This window comes from Scyliorhinus canicula, chromosome 11, assembly GCF_902713615.1.
Source record: "Scyliorhinus canicula chromosome 11, sScyCan1.1, whole genome shotgun sequence".
Lineage (NCBI taxonomy): Eukaryota > Metazoa > Chordata > Chondrichthyes > Carcharhiniformes > Scyliorhinidae > Scyliorhinus > Scyliorhinus canicula.
In genome coordinates, this window is record NC_052156.1 from 85,841,977 (window position 1) to 85,864,990 (window position 23,014).

A 23,014-nucleotide genomic window follows, 5' to 3' on the forward strand; every position below is an offset into this window, starting at 1 on the left:
CGCTTTTCCAGGGGAGCTGCTGCCGTTTTTCTCCTCGCCCCACCTCGAGTCCGAACCATAAATCCCGGGGGGTTTTGCTCCAGACCCCTTTATCCACCGGGAATCGTCGAGTCAGCGCCGTTTGGGGTTCTTAAAAGAGCCCATAAGTCCTTTTAAAGCGGGAGCTGCCGAACGTGCAGCTTAGCTCCGCATAGCCGCAACCGGAAGGTTGGCCAAGAATTTTAACGACATTGTGGCCATGGATCTTAAGATCTGGGATAAAGCCAATAATATATTTATTATGCATTTTGTAGATTTAGCAATCAGATTTAGTCAATCAATGATTGTACAAAGTAAAGAAAAGAGAGTAATTCTGGATCAAATTGGGGAAAAATGGATAGGGACAGGAATGGGCCCACCAGCAAAATTCCTTACGGACAATGGGGGAGAATTTGCTAATGATAAGTTTAGGGATATGTGTTAAAACGTGAATATCACAGTTCTGAACACAGCTGCAGAAAGCCCATTTAGTAATGGTGTGTGTGAAAGAAACCATGCGGTAATAGATGACATGCTCCGGAAAAGTTTGGCAGATGGACCAAACTGCAAGATAAATTCAGCTTTAGCATGGGCGGTGCATGCAAATAACTCACTGCAGATGGTTGGGGGGGGGGGGGGGGGTATAGTCCCTGTCAAATAGTGTTTGGTAGAAATCCTAAAATTCCATCCATTTTGGATGACCAGCCTCCAGCTTGGGAAAGGACTACACTTAGCTCTGCCTTTGCTGAGCATTTAAATGCATCACATAGCAGTAGAAAAGCTTTTTTGGAAGCAGAGGTCTCTGAAAGAATTCACAGAGCTTTGACGCATAATGTATGGCCATCAAATACCGTTTTTCAGCAAGGAGATATAGTATACTATAAGTGAGACAATTTCAATGAATGGAAAGGCCCAGGGAAGACCATAGGCATAGATGGCAAAACAATTATTTCGCAACATGGCAATCAAACTTTTAGGGTACATTCATCAAGGATAATGGGTACAGATTACAAATTTTCAAATTTAGACAGAGCAGACCGACATGACGAGGAACCAGGGTCATCTAGTACACACATGTTACAGAACTATGAGGACCAGTTAACTGATATAGACAGGGTTTGTGTAGAGGAACACACCACTTCTGATGATTTAGAACATGCCATTTTTCCAAAAGGACAACTGCCAAAAGTTGGTATAAAAGTGATATACTTGCCTGAAGGGTCTAGTCAATGGCAGGATACAACTGTTATTAATGGAACAGGGAAGGCCACTGGAAAGTATAAACATTGGTTGAATGTACAGCATTCAGGGGAGGGAGTCAAGACAATGGATTGGGAACATGAAGTTCAAAAATGGAGGGCACAGAAACACAGTGCCTGTTCAGATAGTACATCGGATAGTGAACCGGTCTGCAGGAAAAGGTCGAGAAGTATTGAAAGGACATTCCACAGCAAAAGGGAAAGATCAAACAGTAGCAGTACAGAACGAGATACCAGGCGCGAGAGGGGACGTAGTTTATCAAGGTCTCGGAACATGAGTAAGACTACAAATACTAATAGGAGTAGAAGCCCACATGCATGTGAGATTTTGGTGACTTCCAAGAAGTTAGATGAAAAAGTTATCAAAGATGCCAAACAACAGGAACTGCATAGTTGGAGTGAATTTGGGGTATACACAGAGGTACCGGATAGGGGACAAAGAGCTCTATCCCACAGATGGATTTGCATGGAAAAGGTTCTTCCGGATGGAACTTATAAGGCAAAGGCCAGGCTTGTGGTGAGGTGATTTGAAGAAAACTTAGAAGATCAGGATTTAAGGGTAGATTCACCTTTGGCAGGAAAGATCTTCTTTTAAAGATCTTCTTAGCTCTATTAGCCACAAAGGCATGGGAATGCAAATCTATAGATATAAAAGCTGCCTTCTTGCAGGGGCATCAGCTCCAGAGAGACATTTTTCTCCGTCCTCCTAAAGAGGCAGCTAACACAGAAGGGATACTCTGGAAGTTGAACAAGTGTGTATATGGATTAAATGATGCGCCTAGAGTCTGGTATTTTTCGGTAAGGTCAGTTTTATTAAAGTTAGGCTGTTGCCAGTTGAAAGCAGATCCGGCAATGTTTTACTGGCACTATAAAGGAAGTCTTTCTGCCATCTTTATGATGCATGTTGATGATTTTTTGTGGGGTGAGACTAATGATTTCGAAGCTATTGTAATCTCTGGTTTGAGGAAAGAATTCAGGGTTGGAAGTCAGGCTTCCGGTGAATTTAAATATATTGGACTGGAAATCGGACAGATTAAGTTAGGGGCAATTTTACGTCAGCAATCTTATTTGGAAAGCATCGGCCCAATAGCAATTAGCTGTAGCCGGGTTTCACAAAAAGACGCAATGTTTTCAAAGATGTAAAAAGAGCAACTACGGAGTTTAATTGAAAAAAAAAATGAAAATCGCTTATTGTCACGAGTAGGCTTCAATGAAGTTACTGTGAAAAGCCCTAGTCGCCACATTCCGGCGCCTGTCTGGGGAGGCTGGTACAGGAATTGAACCGTGCTGCTGGCCTGCTTGGTCTGCTTTAAAAGCCAGTGATTTAGCTCAGTGAGCTAAACCAGCCCCTACTAATTGAGCAACTGAATTGGTTTGGTAGACAGACTAGACCGGACGTGAGTTTTGATGTTTTAGAGTTGAGTACAAAAATGAATGATCCCAAAGTGGAAGACATAATAAGAGCAAATAAAGCGTTGGTCAAACTAAAAATGCAGGAGTGTGTTTTGAGGTTCCCGAATTTAGGTGACCATAGGCAATTGAAACTCATAGTTTATAGTGATGGGTCCTATGCAAATCTATGTGCTCGGGTTTCAAGTGCAGGAGGTTTTATAATTTTCCCTTTGGGGAACAATGGTAAATGTTGCCCTCTTGTGTGGGAAACAAAGAAAATAAAAGTGGTCAAAAGCACTTTGACTGCTGAGACGTTAAGCCTTGTAGAGGTGGTGGATATGGTCTTTACATATCTCAGATATTGACAGAAATTTTGGGATTAGGGGATTTGGGTAATATACCTATTGAATGTCACATTGACAATAAATCCCTGTGGGAAAATGTTCACTCTACAAAAAAGAGTATCAATGAAAAAAGATTAAGGATAGACATCGTAAGTTTGAAGTAGATGTTGGACAAAGGGGAAATAGCAAAAATTAAATGGGTTGACAGTAGCTATCAATTGTCAGACTGTTTTACAAAAAGAGGGCTAGTTCACAGAAACGTTTGGATATTGTTAATGAAGGGCATCTGTTTCTGTGACTGGTTTTTTTTCTTCCAAAACTGAAAAAAAAGGAGGGGGGAAATTGCTTGTGTGTTTTTGAGTTTCTTGTAATTTTGTTTTCACCTAATTATTTTTTTTCTCCGAGGAAGGGGAGACTGTTAAGTAATGGTTAAGACAGTGTTCTTCAAACTTTTTTTCCGGGGAGCCATTTTTACCAACCAGCCAACCTTTGGGACCCAACCCGGCCGACCTTCGCGACCCACATCGGCCGACCTCTGCGACCCATGCCGGCTGACCTTCGCAACCCACGCCGGCCGACCTTTGCGACCCATGCCGGCCGACCTGCGCAACCCACCATTGTTTCTTACCTTGTTTGCTGCTAACAAAAATGGAGGAAATGGTTTTGGGTCCCTTTGGCCCTCGTACACGCTCCTCCAATGGAACCTGTTGGATGAAGGTGAAGCTTTCTGGTGTCGGAAAGTATGGAGTCTCCATCTGTCCAGAGTACTGCATTTTTTCCTGTAAAATTTTATCAAATAAACCCCACTCTGAAAATGTTTTTAAAAAAAATTTTTAATGAGTAAAATAAATGAAAAAAATGAATAAAACCCTCCCCGAACTTGTACAAAAAAATAAAATAAATGAAAAAATTGAATAAACCCACCAAACTAGTAAAAAAAATAAAATGAATAAAATAAATGAATAAAAACCACTACAGAACTTGTAAAACAAAAAGCTGCAACCGTTTAAAAAAATAGCAGTCGCACTGCGCATGCGTGCCTGATTTGCGCATGCGCACCGATCATCGTGCGTGCATGCGTAATGCGGTTAATTTTTTTTAACATGTTCGCGGAATGTGCATGCGCGCCGATCGTTGTGCGCACATGCGCAATGCTGCCGAATTTTTTTTTGACATATTTCCGGCCGCTTGCAGCTGGCGTTATGAAAAGCCGGCTGCTGCGTGGGGATTTGCATGATCGGGAGCGCCGCAGACAACAGCTCCGCGACCCTCCCGACACCCGCCCGCGACCCACCCACGGTCGCGCCCCCGACTTTGAAGAACAATGAGTTAAGAGGCATTCCAATTAGTTGTCTCATTTATGTTAAGTATCCAATAATTCACAGATATGTAAAGGGGCTTCAGGTGGCCTTTGTGTCAGGTGATGTGATGTTAGAGTTTTGAGCAGAGTCTGTTGAAGTAAATTAAAGGTGTTTTGTGGAAAAGCAGCAGAACCTTTCACTCTATAAAACAGCAGCTAAACGTATTACATCGTAGGCTGTTCTCTCCTAATTCCTACCTTCTGCTGCCTGCTCTCTCTATGCCCTCCAATCAGCACACTCCTGTGGTGATATGCATCACTGTAGATACACAAGGGGTTAGTGTAAATACATGTAGACTAGCTAGACACTAGAGGGAGCACCAGAGACATGACACACAGACATTCAACCAATAGGCCAGTAAGATAGGACACGACCAATGGGCATTCAAGATAAACACAGAGGTGACACTATCACAGGGGGGCATTACACCAACCCATATATAAAGGACACAACACACATGATCTGCCTCTTTCCAGTGGAGACACAGGGTTGTAGAGTAGAGTAGTAGTGAGTAGAGACACAGGGTTGATTCAATTTCACACCCACCACCTGGATTGTAGCAGACTGGTTAGTCAGTCTGAGTAGCTATAGAAGGATTAACAGTAGTGGCGAACCCGAGTAGGAGAATTGTAAATAGTTTAATAAACGTGTTGAAGTTATCTCCACGTCTGAACCTTCCTTTGTCAGAGTGAACATCAAGGAAGCCGCTTATGCTACGCCTAGAGCATAACAAGACAACTCCCTTCACCATTCCCTCCCACTTCAATGGAAAGCAGGAGGGTACTGTGAAGGGAGTAGGAACAATAGGATGCTGTGAAGGAAGAGATGAAGGGAGTGGGAGAAGCAGAAAGTGGACAAGGGTGGAGCGCGGATTCACAATGGTGACATCAGTGGCAGGCAAAGCCACGTATCAACAGCGAATAGAGTGCGGGCCGTGTTCCTGTTCCTGCTCAGCAGCAGCAGTTACAGTGTTTCGGGATTGAAAAAGTATCATTTATAAAAAGTTAATGATTATAAACAAGAACTTACATTTATATCTTACCTTTAAGCTAATAAAATGTCCAGGGGTGCTTAACTTCAGGTAAAATGCTCTGTTATTCTGTAGTACACATTGTTAAAATTAATATCAAACACACTGCAAGTAGATATGGTAACTAAAAAAAGAGGGCCTGACTATCACTGTATGAATAACCTTATCAAATCATTCTGTTGTGTGGAGTGGAACGCATTGACACTGCTGTCGAGGCACCAGAGAATTGCGATTTGGTGTTGAAATTGGCGCCTGCCGCAATTTCAGTGTCAAAACCGATTCTCCATCCAATCATGTTTCCCGATTCTGGAGTTGGCCGAAGGAGAATCCTGCCCAGGATGTTCAGAGCAAGACCACAATGAAAATGCGAGTTATGGTTTTACTCGAGTCCAGATTACAGGATCATACGTCCAGTGGGAAATTTCTTCAGAGGGTAGTAGGCTGACTGTTGCAGGGTCATCTGTCTTTCCTGAAGTTAAGACTTCCACGATGGGAGAACGCACATGGAGTTGAATTCGCCTTGAAGGCACAAATAGGCATGTAGATCTGAATTAGTCTGGAAAGCACAAGTTCCAATATTCTAGTAGCTCACAGTGTAGATGAGGAGAGATTGATTTCTGCTGCATCTGCTTGTTGGTAAATTGGTAGAGAGCTGCTTGCCATTGTGGGTATTAGCAATAAGTTTTAGCTTTAAGTTTAATTTATATTCTTTATTTGTGGGTTGAAAAGGTGAAACCTGGGTTTAGTTTCATTTCGAACTGGAGCTTCATTAAGGGAGTTGTTTGTATTTCTGCATTTTTAATTAGGTTTTCTGACTCCTGAAGGGAAGTTTCTCTTTGGAGGTCAAACTGTGACTAACAGTAAGATCCAGCAGCCTATTAATTAAAGCAATTCAGACAGCGCAAGTCTCTGTCATATGGCAGATTGACTACCGAGGCCCCTGGTTGAAATCCATTGTGGTTTGTGGCAGGTAACGTGCGGGCCATTAACACCACATTGGAGATTAGGAATCACACACTTTGACCATAGCTAGCTGGAGCAATCATACCATATCTGGGGCGAAATTCTCTGACCCCCAGCAGGGTCGGAGAATCGCCTGGGGCCGCCGAAAATCCCGCTCCCGCCGTGGCAGAGATTCTCCGCCACCCGGGAAGTGGCGGCGGCAGAATATCGCCACTCCGATCGGAGAGGCCCCTGCGGTGATTCTCCGGCCCAGATGGGCCGAAGTCCCGCCGCTGGGAGGCCTCTCCCGTCGCCGAGGTTTGAACCACCTCTGGAACGGCGGGATCAGCGGCGCGAGCGGGCCCCCGGGGTCCTGGGGGAGGCGATCGAACCCCAGGGGGTGCCCCCACGGTGGCCTGGCCCGCAATCGGGGTCCCCCGCTCAGACTCCGGGCCAGTGCCCTGGCGGCACACTTTCTCCTTCCGCGTCCGCCATGGCGGAAGCGGAAGAGAACCCCACATCGCACATGCGCCGGCCGGCGAAAGCCTTTCGGCCAGCCCCGCTGCCGGGGTGCCGGTGTTTTGCGCCAGTCTTCTGGTGCAAATCGCTCCGGCGCGGGGCTGGCCCCTAAAGGTGGGAGAATTCACCACCTATGGGGAGGCCCGACCCCTGAGTGGTTGGCGCTACTCCCCTACGCCGGCACCCTCCGTCACGCCGGGTAGGGGAGAATGCCGCCCCTGGTGTCTGGATTTCTGTCTCTGGAAGCCCAAGAGACAACCATCAAGGACATAGAGAAAGCCGCAACTGACCAGAGTAGTCGGATTGTGGCACTGGAGAAAGAGGTAGCAAGGTTGGTCGCGGCACAGGACAGCCTGAGGGGTAAAGTTGAGGACCATGAGAACCGCTCAAGGAGGCAAAATCTGCGGATTGTGGGCCTACCAGAGGGAATCAAGGGTAGGGACCCCACAAACTATTGGCCCAGATGCTGGTCAACCTGGTGGGAAGGGAGACATTCCCCAACCCACCAGAAATAGACAGGGTAAACTTGTCGCTGCGCCTGAAACCCAAAGCCGGGGAACAACCGAAGGCAGTAATAGCCAAACTGCACCGGTACCAGAACCGAGAAAGAATCCTGTGTTGTGCCAGGCAATCCAAGAACTGCAGCTGGGCAGGACACAAAATAAGAATATACCCGGACATTAGGGCTGACCTGGCCACGTGCCGGGCGGAAGTTGGCTTCCTCAAAACGTGGGAGCCATTCACCCGACTGTTCCGGGACCTCTGTGGCCAACAAACAAATAAACAAGTAGCCAAGAGTAGGGGAAAATAGCCAGGACTTGATAGAATAAGGGGAGGGAGGACCGGGGCGGGGCGGGGATGTGATGACGAGGGAAGAAGAACAACAGAGGGAAGTCAAAAGGGTGGAAAGAGGGCAAACTGGGGAGAGAGTGCGCAAAAAGACAACAACCACAACAAGCACAGCAAGGTGAAAGAGAGAAAGGAAAAACAGGAAGAAGGAACGACAGATGGCCGAAGCTGAGGCAAATGGACACAAAGAAAAAACGGCCAAGAGATGCAAGTGACATCAGAGCACCACCCAGGTGCCCCTTCCACCCAGTTTTGTTTTGCTTGTTTCGTATTGAAAAAAAGAGAACAAGGGGAGGAGCTATGTGTTGCTATGTGTTATTCTTTTTTTTTTACTTCCTCTGCTTTTATTTCTGTGTCTATTTGTAATTATATCATGTATGAAACCCAATAAAAAAATTAAAAATAAATAAATAGATAAAACAGATAAAGTCACGTGGAAGGCAGCAACTGAGGAAATGTATGAGGGTGGACAATGGTGATTCATATTCAATATGGCAGAGTTAATTCATACATTTGCGTAGGAATGTTTATTTTGTGGTGCAAGGTCCTCCCACTTCTGAACGTGCTCAGCTGGTACAAGATTAAGAGAGAGTATGAGTTGGAGCACTGAGCTTCAAAATGGCACCACTGATGTCAAATCACCATCGCATGCAATTTGACCTCATGATCTGCCTTCTGTGCATACATCTGGTGGCCATTCACTGCACATGCGCCTGCCCTCATTGATGTGGCATTTGGTGCAAGTTGCCTCCAAAATATGATTGCCCATGATTTCAGTGTAGTTAATTTCAGATTGACTTACTCCTGTACTTAAAAATTGGCCCAACTCTTCAAGAATGATTATTAACCTTTTGTTTGAGAAAATAGAGTTACTGGCTGATAGATATTTTGACTTTCTGGGAAGCATGTGGTCATGTCACTCATAGGGAGCTTGGGTCGACGGTGAAGCACAGTTCTTACTTTAATTATGAATTAACAAAACTGTTGGAAAAGGTAGTGCTATCAGTGTGATTAATCAATTTTCAGTTGCAAGCTCCAAATTCTTACTATGTATATTGCCATGACCAAAGTATTATAAACTCATTGCCCATGTTTAGAGCTGTTTTGCATTTCCAGCATACAAAATACTCAGAGGCATCCAAAGTTACCCGCAATCTTTTAAACACTGTGTCAATGGTGTTGGCACACCATGGGAGCGGCGTTTTCAGAACCCTAAAATGTATCATGGAGTTCAACCAGCCTCTCCCTTTAATGTATTGTTGCTTTTGAAGCACACGGCTTGGTCTCCAGGTGTGGTATTACAATTATGGACACAGGGGTTTTTAAACACAAAACACTGTTTATTCCATGAATTCAACGTAACCTTTTTAAATAAACATTGGATCCCTTAACACCCCTTACTTCAAAGATAACCCCGAAAACAATACAACACTAAATTATCCCTCAAAATGTTCCTTCAAACTTCCAAAAGAGTTAACACCTTTAAACAGAAACACATCAGGTTAAAGACATTACTATTACGAGTTTAAATCACCCAAATGATTCAGAGATAGTCTTTCATGGCAGAGATCACCACAGAATCCAGCTCACTGCAAACACAGACACACCCAAGCACTTTTCCTCAAAACTGAAACCAAACCACAGCAAAATGGCTGAGCTAAAAACCCAGCTCCACCCACACTCTGACATCACTTCAGTAATGTGTGCTGCTTCATTTCTTAACGGTACATTGCTTAAACATTCATTTCTTAAAGGTACTCTCACGTGACACCTCCTCCCAAGAAAAAAAATAAACCATCAACTTCAAGATGGTTTCATTTTTCACTTTTGCACAATCTACTAAGAAATGTACACAGTAAATATACTTATTCGTTTCACAAAAAAAACCACACGCAAACAGGCATAATAATAAAGTCCACCTTTCCCATTCTTCTTCCTCCAACCAAAATCCTTCTCGATTGAAAGTCTCTTTGAACAAGAAAGTCAATGCACGATCCATCCATTCCTCTACGCCTCGGCAATTCTCTTTAAAGTTAGATACTTCAGTTCAATCTGATCACAGAATCCCTTGCAATTCTCCAAGACAGGAGCATCGGTTATCACAGCTTTCAGGCAGTTACATGCCTGTTGAAAATCCGCTGTCCATTGAAATTTTTGATGTTTCTTTAGCAAGTCCATCAGTGGAGTAATCATGCCACAAAACGTTTGCACAAAGGTTCGATCAAATCCATTCATGCTAAGAAATCGCATTATTTCCCTACTTCTTGAGGGTATCGGAAACTCCTCAAAGTGACTCGGGCTTCTCCAAATTCACTTTCGGCTAGGTTCATCACTAAACCCACCTCCTGAAGTCGATCAAATAACTCCCTCAGATGTCTGGCTGAACACAACTGTATTAGTTAACCGTTGAAATGTTGTTGGGGCATTTTCCATGCCAAATGGCATAACTTTTAACTGGTATATGTCATCTGAAGTCACAAAAGCTGAAATTTCCTTCACCCTTTCAGATAAAGGTACTTGCCAGTAACCTTTCAATAAATCCAATTTGGAAATAAAAGCGGATTGTCCCACTTTCTCAATGCAATCCTCCAAACGTGGGATAGGGTAAGAGTCCGTTCTTGTAACTGCATTCACCTTTTGATAGTCCACACACAACCGTTGGGTACCGTCTGGTTTAGGTACCATCACTAAGGGTGAACTCCATTGGCTGCAACCCACTTCAATTATGCCATTTTTCAGCATACTCTCAATCTCTCTGTTAACCTGTGCCAATTTTAAAGGATTAAGTCTATATGGATGTTGTTTGATAGGAACAGCATTTTCCACATCTTCATCATGTATAGCCATTTTAGTACTTCCCAATTTATCTCTACAAACTTGTCCATATGATTTCAATAACTCTTTCAGGTCAGTCCGTTTTTCCTCTGGAAGGTAACTTAACAATTTGTCCCAATTTTTAAGAACATCCTCATTTTCCAATTTAATTTAAGGTATGTCAAATCCACAGTCATCTGGATTTGGTTCGTGACTTTGAGTTAGAATCATTACAACTTCCTTTTTCTCTCCTTCCCTTTCAAAGAACCTTTTAAGCAAATTCACATGACACACTCGGTGTCTTCCTTCTATCTGGTGTTTTTACCACATAGTTCACCTCATTTAATTTCCTTTCAATCTGATACGGTCCACAAAACCTAGCTTTTAAAGGCTCACCTACCACTGGTAACAACACTAAAACTTTATCCCCACTGACAAAACTACGAACTTCGGATTTCTTGTCCGCTACCCGTTTCATCACATTTTGTGCAACTTTCAAATGTTGTCTAGCCAATTCACCTGCTCTATTTAATTGTTCTCTAAAATTTGACACGCAATCCAATAGTGTAATTTCCGATTTCTCACCCACCAATTTTTCCATAATCAATTTAAGTGGTCCTCATGACCAAAAATTAGTTCAAAAGGACTAAATTTGGTAGACTAATTAGGTGCATCCCTAATTGCAAACAATACGAATGGAATTCCTTTATCCCAATCCTGTGGATAATCTTGACAATACGCCCTCAACATTGTCTTTAATATCTGATGCCAGCTTTCTAACACTCCCTGCGATTCTGGATGATACGCAGTTGATTTAAATTGTTTTATTCCTAAGTTATCCATAACTTCTTTGAATAACTTTGAAGTAAAATTTGATCCTTGATCCGATTGAATTTCTGTGGGTAGACCATATCGAGTAAAGAATTTAAGTAACTCCTCCACAATCCTTTTAGCTGTAATATTATGTACTGGAATAGCCTCTGGAAACCTAGTAGACACATCCATTATAGTCAAAAGATAGTGATTCCCACTTTTTGTTTTAGGAAGCGGTCCTATACAATCAATTCCCGTAACAGCCTCCCTGAACAGGCGCCGGAATGTGGCGACTCGGGGCTTTTCACAGTAACTTCATTTGAAGCCTACTTGTGACAATAAGCGATTTTCATTTCATTTTCATTGCATTTCATTTCATTTTCAATTAGGGCCCTCATAAGAGGTTCCTCAAATGCTGGAATTGGTATTAAGGGCGCTGGTTTTATCACTGCTTGAAGTTTCCCTATCACTTGACTTGTGTGACATGATTGACAAAATTTAACTACATCTTTATGTAGTCCTGGCCAATAACAATGTTTCTGGATTTTAGCTTGAGTTTTCTTTATTCCCAAATGACCTCCCATTGGTACCTCATGTGCAACTCACAACATCTCCTTTCTATACCCTACCGGCAATACTACTTGATGAACTTCGGCCCACTTTTCATCCGCCTGCATATGTACAGGTCTCCATTTTCTCATCAAGACATCACTTTCACGGTAATAACACACTGGTATACTCTCAGATTCCTCTTCCGTATATGCTTTCTGATATATCCATTTTATTTCATCATTCTGTTGTAACTAAAAATATCCGCCTCATCCTCCACCTGTTCTTGTTCTTTTTCAACCATCTGATCAAAAATTGTTTCTGATAATTGCACTTCAACTTCATCTTCACTCTTTGATTTCTCCTCTTGTCTTAACCTGTGACTTCACGACCGGGTTACTACACAATCCGGAAAAATCCCAGGATATTCGTCCTTCAACACTTCAGTTGTCTGATTTTCCACTGGCTTATCAACCACAGGAGGCATCACTCCCACCTGCGATCCAGCTATATCATTATCCAAGATTAACTGTTTTCCTGGACAAGAGAGTTTCTCTATTACTCCTACTACCACTTCACCACTCTTCACTGGACTTTCCAACTCTATCTTATATAATGGAACGCTACTCCTCTCACCCTGAATTCCACATATCACCACCTTTTCTGACAACATTCTTCCTAAACTACATAATTCCTCATCTCTTACCATTAAAGATTGACTAGCTCCCGTATCTCTTAAAATTGTGACTTCTTTACCTGCTTCTCCTGATACACATGTAAAAACTTTACCCACACAAGTAAATTCTTTAAAGACATCTGGCACCTTCTTAACAATTACTTATTGAACAGGCTGTACAATCGTTTGCACCTCCTTCGCTTCCCTTCGGCTTTCCTTTATCATTCCAACAAATCCGACTGTCTTATCCTGTTTTACCACATCAGCCTTCCCAGTGCTTTTCTTCAATCACCAACACTGTGACTTTACATGGCCTAGTTTATTACAGTGAAAACATTTCCACCCTCCTGGATTTCTTTTTTAATCTGAGGTATACTCTCTTTATTGTCTCCCATCAGATCACCTTTACCTTTACCACTTGAGTATTTCTCATGTCCCCAGTTTCTGTCCCTCACCGACTGAAACTGATGTCGGAAACCAATCTTTGATTTATGAACTAATTCATAATCATCTGCCATTTCTGCTGCTAATCTCGCAGTTTAAACCCTCTGTTCTTCTACATGAGTTCTCACTACATCAGGAATTGAATTTTTAAACTCCTCCAAAAGTATAATTTTTCTGAGAGCTTCATACGTTTGATCTATTTTCAAAGCCCTTATCCACCTATCAAAATTACTCTGTTTGAGCCTTTCAAACTCCATGTATGTGTGACCAAATTCTTTCCTTAAATTTCTAAACCTTTGTCTGTAAGCTTCAGGCACTAGCTCATATGCACTTAAGATGGGTTTCTTCACCTCCTCATACGTTCCAGATACCTCCTCCGGTAGTGATGTAAACACTTCACAAGCTCTACCTACCAGCTTTGTTTGAATCAGTAACACCCACATGTCCTGTGGCCATTTCATTTGTTTAGCTACCTTCTCAAATGAAATGAAAAAGGCTTCCACTTCCTTCTCGTCAAACTTTGGCAATGCTTGGACATATTTAAATAGATTCCCACCAAGCCTTTCACTATGACGCTCCTTCTCACTATCGACATCACTATCATCCAACTACATGTTTCCCTCATGTCTGCCAATTTTAATTGACTTTCATGTTTCATGGCCATTTTCTGAAGTTCTAACTCACTCTCTTCATCTTTTTCCCTGATCTGTATCTCCCTTTCTTTTTCTTTTTGTTCTGCTCAGGCTATTCTTTCTTTTCTCCTTTCTTCTCTCTCCTTTTCTTTTTCCTCTCTCTCTCTTTCTTTTTCCTCTCCCTCTCTCTCTCTTTCTTTTTCCTCTCTCTCCTCTATCTTTTTCCTCTCTCTCTCTCTTTCATATTCAAGCCGCTTTAATTCTTTCTCATGTTCCATTTGTTTAATTTGCAACTGAATTTTTGCCATTTCCAATGAGTCAGACTCTATTTCAGGCAACTTTAAATGCTTAACCACTGCCATAATTACCTTATCTTTTCGCATTTTGTCAGGTAATGTTAACTGCAATGTTTTTGCTAAATCCAACTGTCTGCTTTTCGTCTCTGTGCGTAAGGTACTGCGTGTGACATTCTCCACCCCCAAAAACTTCTGAGCCTCTGAAAGAGCCATTGTTCACAACACTCTCCCCACTTAAACTAAAATTGTGCACCGGAAAAGTAATAATCCTTCACTTTCTTTAAGTTCACAAAAGCCAATCCAATAGATAGACTTTTATCCCCATAGAGCCCCCAATTGTTATGGGAGCGGCGTTTTTAGAACCCCGAAATGTATCATGGAGTTCAACCAACCTCTCCCTATAATATATTGTTGCTTTTGAATCACACGGCTTGGTCTCCAGGTGTGGTATTACAATTATGGATACAGGGGATTTTTAAACACAAAACAATGTTTATTCCATTAATTCAACGTAACCTTTTTAAATAAACATTGGATCCCTTAACACCCCTTACTTCAAAGATAACCCTGAAAACAATACAACACTAAATAATCGTAGAAGGATGGGTGAGTAAATTTGCAGATGACACTAAAGTCGGTGGAGTTGTGGACAGTGCAGAAGGATGTTACAAGTTACAGAGGGACATAGATAAGCTGCAGAGCCTGGCTGACAGGTGGCAAATGGATTTTAATGCAGAAAAGTGTGAGGCGATTCATTTTGGAAGGAATAACAGAAAAGCAGAGTACTGGGCTAATGGTAAGATTCTTGGTAGTGTGGACGAGCAGAGAGATCTCGGTGTAATGTCCATAGATCCCTGAAAGTTGCCACCCAGGTTGAGAGGGTTGTTAAGAAGGCGTACGGTGTGTTAGCTTTTATTGGTAGAGGAATTGAGTTTTGGAGCCATGAGGTCATGTTGCAGTTGTACAAAACTCTGGTGCGGCTGCATTTGGAGTATTGCGTGCAGTTCTGGTCGCCACATTATAGGAAGGATGTGGAAGCATTGGAAAGGGTACAGAGGAGATTTACCAGAATGTTGCCTGGTATGGAGGGAAGATCATATGAGGAAAGGCTGAAGGACTTGAGGTTGTTTTCGTTAGAGAGAAGAAGGTTAAGAGGGGACTTAATTGAGGCATACAAGATGATCAGAGGATTAGATAGGGTGGACATCGAGAGCCTTTTTCCTCGGATGGTGATGTCCAGCACGAGGGGACATAGTTTTAAATTGAGGGGAGATAGATATAGGACAGATGTCAGAGGTAGGTTCTTTACTCAGAGAGTAGTAAGGGCGTGGAATGCCCTGCCTGCAACAGTAGTGGACTCGCCAACACTAAACACATTCAAATGGTCATTGGATAGGCATATGGACGATAAGGGAATAGTGTAGAGGGACTTTAGAAGGGTTTCACAGGACGGTGCAACATCGTGGGCCGAAGGGCCTGTACTGCACTGTAATGTTCTATGTTCTAATCCCTCAAAATGTTCCTTCAAACCTCCAAAAGACTTAACACCTTTAAACAGAAACACATCAGGTTAAAGACATTATTATTATGAGTTTAAATCACTCAAATGATTCAGAGATAGTCTTTCATGGCAGAGATCACCAAAACACTGCACAAATGGCTGAGCTAAAAACCCAGCTACCCCCACCCTCTGACATCACTTCAGTAATATGAGCTGCTTCATTTCTTAAAAGGTACATTGCTTAAACATCCATTTCTTAAAGGTACTCTCACATGACACAATGAAAATCAGTATGTACAGTAAAAATAATAAATGTGTAATTGTACCATAAGTATAAATAATTAGAGATAATTGGAAATGTCCCTGAATAATTGGCTGTGAAATACATCTAATTAATCTAACAGACAATTATTGCCTCAGAAGACTGTGATATGAATGTTTTAAGAACTTGTGTATCAACGTTTTATTCCTGTAACTATATTTCAATACCACAGTTAAACCAGATGCTTCAATGCGTTGTTATGCTTGATATTGAAAACTGTAATTTCCAGACCAGTATTTGTAAATTGGTTTCTTTAAATGCAGCTTCGTACTTTGGGGATAAATTTAGCCAGAGTTAGAAAGTACTATTGACAACATTGCCTTTGAAGCACCTATGGTGCTTTCTGTCGAATTGCTCCAAAACAAACCAATTTAAAATAGAAAGCATTTTAAGCATTCATGTAACTGTATAAATAAGTTATTTCTCCCCTTAAGTGATAACTCAGATTGGGGAGATATAATCAGCACAACTTAATAATAGTTTATTTAAAATCAGCTTTTGACAGAAAATGTAAAGTCAGACTTTTGTCATTTGCATTTCCACAGATCAAAGATGAGTCATTTTTGGAGGATGTCAACAACATCCTGAATTCAGGAGATGTTCCAAATTTATACATCTTTGATGAACAGGAGGAAATCTTCAATGCAATGAAACCTGTTGTTCAGGACCTGGGGCAGCAGCCAACCAAGGCCAATATGATGGCTGCATACACAAAACGAGTACGCAGTAATGTTCATACTGTATTGTGCATGAGGTACGTTTCCTGGTTTTTTCTTCCTAATCAGATTGTCCCCATCTCTGAGCTTTGAAAAATGCATGAGTCAAGTGACAATCAAGTTCATTCTTCCTGATTAATCCATTGTATTCTGTTTTCTGTTGTTGTGTCATGCACTGTACATTCACTTTTCCAGGGGATAGAAAAGCATTTGTTCTAATCTTGGCCCGAGTGGAAGCAGAATGCATTTTCAAAGGAATGATGCTTGGGTAGATATTGAACAACCCTCAATAGATGGTTATTGAGCTGTTTTGCTGAGAGCAATTTGCTATCTCAGTTGAAGAATAGAGTTTGGTGCTGGGAAGAGGACATGTTGTCCATTAGGGACTTGCTGCTGATGTAATTTGTTCAAGCGGTGTTCCTCCATTGGTTAACTGGTAAACTCATTAAGCAACTTCTGCATCCAACATCATGCTGAAAAAGTCTCAAAAGATCAGTCGTGTCACAAGGTTGACACAACCAAGTCATAGTTAATATTTTAAGACTTTATTGGTTATTAAACCGAGCCTGCGAATCAGGCTTTCAAGAAGTCAGAAGCCACATTTAATAAATCTTTGGATCCTTGTTAATTGGGATACAGAGACAAGTCTATGATGAGACAGTAAAATTAATATTTACTATTAAACATTAAGTAAAATAGGGGAAATGAAAGAATACAAACAATAAAAAATTATTCATAAACATGTGCAGAGTGCAAATAGAAAACTAAGATGGGATGCAAAAAAAATGATGATGAAAGAGAAGAGGCACAGCGGAAATAAAGGGTGTGATCTAACTGAATGGGAACAGAATCCTGAAACAACGTTATTTCGGACTATGCTCCACATTGGGTGGATGTGGTCCTGGAGAAGGAGCCGGCACAGAGGCTAGTGCGGAGGTTGTATGTAGGGCTGCTTGTAGACCTGAATTTTTGTGTAAAGGTGGGAAAGGTGATCGAGGACTATGTGGGGTTATGAAAATGCATTCTACACGAGTGTTACGTGTTTTATTGGAGTGTTTTAACACGCCTCCGTTTAAAGGCCGTGTGCTTAACACTACTACAGCTCTGTGTATGTAATTCAGCTCGGAGTCGCCAGGTGCCGTATTTAGACACCTCACAAGTATATCAAGGTCAGGTTCAAAGTAATAAATCCGTACACCGATTAGTAAGTTCAAACGATTGATATTTATTATAACCAATATAATAAATACACATGCATACGCTAAAGAGACTAAGTTACTTCTAAACTAAACGACTAAAATACTTATCTAAACAGGAACAGGCAAGGTCAGGGAGCGAGGCCTTCGTCCCGTTCTTGGTCTGCAACTCTCAGAGTATTAAAGGTCGTCAAAGTCTGGCTCACGTAGCGATCGTTGTGGTGAAACTTACAGTTCGATGGCTGGTGGCTCAACGGCTGGTGATGGAACTGGAGTCAGGATGCGATGTAACAGCAAAGCGATGAAAACAGCAGAGAGCCGGAGCCAAGACAACAGACCGGACCATGTGCGGGGTCTACTTTTATAGGTCCCCCCAAAATCCGTGCCTCTTCGGGGCGGTCTCTACCTGCTGTATATCGATTGGGTCTTCTCCCAATCGATATTTTCCAAACCCCCCAATCTGAGGGTCGCTTCTCGATGGGAGGGGCGGTCTCTATGGTGCTTTGTGATGGATACTTATGGTGCCGTTTCGTCTGGGCGTCTACTCAAAGTATCCATTCAAACCTAAATGTTTCTATTGTGTGGGCCTGGATCTAGATCACCTCATTACTATGCAAATCGTTGTTGCCATTTACACCTTTAGCTGAGATTCTGAACCTGGCCATAAACTGGTTTCTGTACGTGCAGAATGCTAATTAGCCTTCTGCAAACTGCTTGTCCTTGCTAAGACTGTTTTCTCCCTGCAGCCTTAGCAGTTCTCCATTTTGTAGCCCAGTGTCCATCTTAGGTGGCTACAGGACATGAACCCCAAGATCTCTCTGTTCCTCCACATTCCTCAGAACCCTGCATTTGACCCTGTAATCCGCATTCAAATTTTTTCTACCAAAATGAATCACCTCGCACTTATCAGGGTTAAACTCCATCTGCCATTTTTCGGCCCAGCTCTGCATCCTCTCAATGTCTCTTTGCAGCCTACAACAGCCCTCCACCTCATCCACTACTCCACCAATCTTGGTGTCATCAGCAGATTTACTGACCCACCCTTCAGCCCCCTCCTCCAAGTCATTTATAAAAATCATAAATAGCAGAGGACCCAGCAGTGATCCCTGTGGTACACCGCTGGTAACTGGTCTCCAGTCTGAAAAATTTCCATCCACCACCAGTGGCGGACTGGGTCTAAAAATATTGGTTGCCAGGAGACAAAGGGGGCCCACCCACAATTACAATGCTACCATTTAATTTTCATAACGAATAAATAAAGTTTTCAAAAAATACATATGGAAAAAAGGGTACAATTAAAATTTTGGGGGGAAAAAATGTGTATTTCTTAGTAATTACAGTGTACATGTCCTGGACATATTACTGGCAGTAGATACCAAATGTAAATACAGAATGTTATAATTTAATTTTATTTTTTTTTAAATTTTAAGTAATTGGTTGATATTTTTAAATAGTTTACTGCACAATTTACACATTAACAGATAGTTCAAAAGCACAATTGCATGCAGTCCACTATATTAAGAGCAATCGTTTGTGTTCGCTAGATGATTGTGCAAATATGCCAATAATTGCTTCTGCATCCAATTCATCTAACAATTTCTTTTCAATGGATAGCAACATGTATGATTCCAAATTCTCCTCAGACAGCGAATTTCTTAACCGTGTCGTTATGATCTTTAGCTTTGAAAATGTCCTATCACCTTGGACTTGAGTAACTGATAGTGTGCAGATGACTTTATAAAGTTCATAAAGGTTATCATATGCCTTGTCATTAGTCAGTTGGATGCCAGAATTTTTAGTACACACGATGGGCAAGTGCTGCAAATTTTACAATTGTTGCAACTGGAATCCATATTCTCACCATCATTAAGCAATAGCTTTAATACATCAAAGTTTGAAGCAAAAGAAAACAATTCCAATATTACTTGATCTTTGCTGATTTGTGGAAACAGCTTAATAATACCTTCCAATGCTTCATCTTCAAGGCCCTTCTCTGCAATAGTTTTAAACTTTGCTGGGTCCAAGCAGGACAAATCTTTATACAACTGTTTGTGTTGTACAAAGCGTGATTCTAGTGACTGGACAATGCGATCCATTATAAGGTTAAACACATTTACTCGAAAATCAGCTAGAGAATCTGAGGAATTTCTTTCATCATCAATAAGCTCATCTGCCATTCTTTTCTTCTTCCTCTGCCTCTTAACTGGCAATCCTGTTTCCAACGCATCAATTTCCAATGTTTGATTTTCATCCATATTCATCTGTGAAATCCTGTCATAATTGTCATTACATTTATTTACAAATTCCAAAGCCTTGCTGTGAACGTTATCAAATGTTCTTGTCTGTCCCTTCAACTTTGTTGTAGCTGAATCTACCAAACTCCATGCAGTAAACATATCTAAACCACTTGTCTGTAGATAACTTAATAACGGGGTTGTAGTTTCAAATATATACAAGTAAATGCTGTCAATATGGTTTCAAACTTTAGAAGACTTTGAAGTAAAACATTTGCTTCATGTTTTGTTTTTGCATCAAACTTTTCTGAATCTTGTATCATTGATAAGCATGTCAATAGATTTACGAAAGTACTGGCAGCGGCATCATCAAAACGTCCAAATATAGTTGTTGCTGCATTGGATTTTCCTGACCATCTGGTTTCACCAATTAGCTTTAATCATTTCATTTTTTCTTGTCCTAGATGTTTTCCAACAACTTCTATCCATACAGCCATTCTCTTGTATGATGCTTTCACAAAAGTTGCTATATTCTGGAGCAAATTGAAAAAAGAAACTGCAGGCACACAACATTTTGTTGTTTCAGTTATCACCAAATTCAAGACATGGGCATAGCACTATATATGAACATGTTGATCAGCCACATCAGCAATTTTACTTTGTAAACCATTATACTGGCCATGGTAGCTTGCAGCGCCACCTGTGCTATCAGATAAACATTTTTGGGGGTCAATTTTAAGATGCTGTAATGTTTCAATCAATAGATCAAAAAGTCCCTGTCCTGTACCATCATTACTTGGCACAACTGAAAATAGTCGCTCACAGATAATACCTTTAAGCACATACCGAATAATAATGCTAAACTGATCGATGGATGAATTATCTTGTGTTGAATCAGTCTGAATAGAATAATATTTTGCTTGAGAAACTTCATGACTAATTCTTTCTTGTATCATATTCTTCATAATTTTGATGAACATGTTTATAGTCGTTTTACTCAGGTATGTAACACGTCCACCACGGCCTTTGCTTTGAGCCTTTCCTTGTTGCTCTAATCGTTTGATTCTTTGTTTAGACTTGTTTTGCACTGCAGAAACGTGAGCTGCCATAATGGGGTCATATTTTGCCATCAACTGCACTGCAGCTAAAAGATTGCCATGATTCAGAACCTCATTATCTAGAGTGTAGGCCAATACATTTCTGTGACCTCGAAAAGGAAGTGCTTGCTTGCCTAACATCTTTATGATGTCTATAATCCTCATGACAATACTTCTCTGCTTCAATACTTCTTCTTTCCTTTTAATTAGTGATGCTGCAAAAAATGTATCTAAGGTGCCATCATTAACCACACTGATATATTGCTGAGCATTTCTGACATGTGTTGTTGTCGATTCATGTAAAGTCAAGCTCTGGCTAATACGCCTGTAGTCACTAAAGCCACGTACAAAGGGTGATGGATTACAAGTGTTGGGAAACTCAAAGGCTAAGCAGTATGAACAATATAAGCATCTATTTTCTTTGTTATATGTTAGCCATTTTCTTGGGACTAAGTCATTCATAATTTTCCTCTCATCAACAAGCATCAAATGGCAGATCATCAAGTGGCTGAAGTGGATGTTCAGCAAAAAACTGTTTTAGCTTTGCTCGTGATGGATATTGGAAGATTCCAGTAATTGATCTTTCATTTTCTTGCGTAGGTTCATTTACAGGATGTGCTTCAGAAACCAAGTCATTTATGCTTGAAGGAATATCTGATTCCCTGTCACTAGTTGAAGCTATGTGTTCAGATGTTGCAACTACAGGCAGTACAGATACCGGAACAAGGAAGCCAGAAGAAATATTGGGCCTGAGTTGATTAGGAATGGATGCATTTGTATTTGTCTCTACATTCAAAGTAGCTCTTCTCTGTTCTTGTAACTCGCATGTCATTGCATCATCACCATGAGCATTGTTTCTTGCTTCTTGATTATTTGCTGCAGAACTGGATATTGATGTGGATTGTGCTTGTGGTATTATAAACTCTGTAATAGGCCTGCATCGCTTGGCTGATTCCTTCCGTTCTGCTTCTTTTTGTTCTTTGCGTTTTAGTGACCCAGATTTATGCTTTTTCTTTTCCATGCTGGTAGGGGTAATATTCCTGAAATAAAAACATAATTAAAAATAGCCCACATTGGGAAAAATGAATATTGATGATTGCAAGAATAACTTGAAGGAACGGCAGATAAACCCCTACTTGATAAAAAATATAAAATAACTTACTTCAATAGGCTATGTTCATTAGTCAATACTACTGTGGCCTATGCAGCTTCAGAAGAGGAGACAATCCACTGTCCAGTGTTCACACCAGCAAGCAACTGAGACAACTGTTGAAACTTAGAAGTTTGGTCCGACTATAGTAAGACATTAAGAATGGTCCCACGACCAAAGTTAACATGTCCAGTTTGATACCAGTGTAGTGTTCCAAGTCACAACCCTTTGAGTTTACCGATCATGGCTTATCACTTCAATATCTTTGACCTCATGATTCACGGTCAAAGGTACCGCTTCTCCTTTTCGGTGACCTCACGACCCTCTGTATTGCTTGATATCCTTTCAAGTTGCCGACCATCTCAAATCACGAACTGTCACTTTATCTTTAAATGCACACATTCTTGCTGAAACCGTGGTTTTCCAACTATGTCCGACCCGGGTGAACCAGCACCCCCCCCCCCCCCCTCCTTTTCGCATCCGTTTAACACTGCTTCGTTCCTTCATACACTGAGTGTTCATTTGTTTGTTTCTTTATTGCATTTTTATTTGGTATTGCTCTTTTTAAAAACAATTATATTTTATTAAGTTAGAATACAAATCTCAGGAAAGAAGTTGGAGATTTATTTATCTAATTAATTATAATTTTTAAGGGCCCTTCAGAGATTCACGAGCCCCTTCTTGGCTCTCCGGGCCCCAGACCGATGTATCGGCTGAACCAAGACTACTACTTGATATCCTTTGGAGTTGCCGACCATTTCAAACACAAATTGTAACTTTATCTTTAAATTCACACAGTCTTGCTGAAAACATGGAATTTCCTTAATTATTCCCGACCCGGGCCCCCCTATTCCACATCC

General features: G+C 41.3%; 1 protein-coding gene across 1 annotated transcript in view; it reads left to right on the forward strand.

The window, feature by feature from the left end:
• dnah1 (dynein, axonemal, heavy chain 1) overlaps nt 1-23,014 on the forward strand; it is a 995,196-nt gene that overhangs the window by 645,084 nt on the left and 327,098 nt on the right. The window contains 1 exon segment of the mRNA XM_038812191.1: nt 16,307-16,515. Within this exon segment, the coding sequence (XP_038668119.1) occupies nt 16,307-16,515 (209 nt within the window).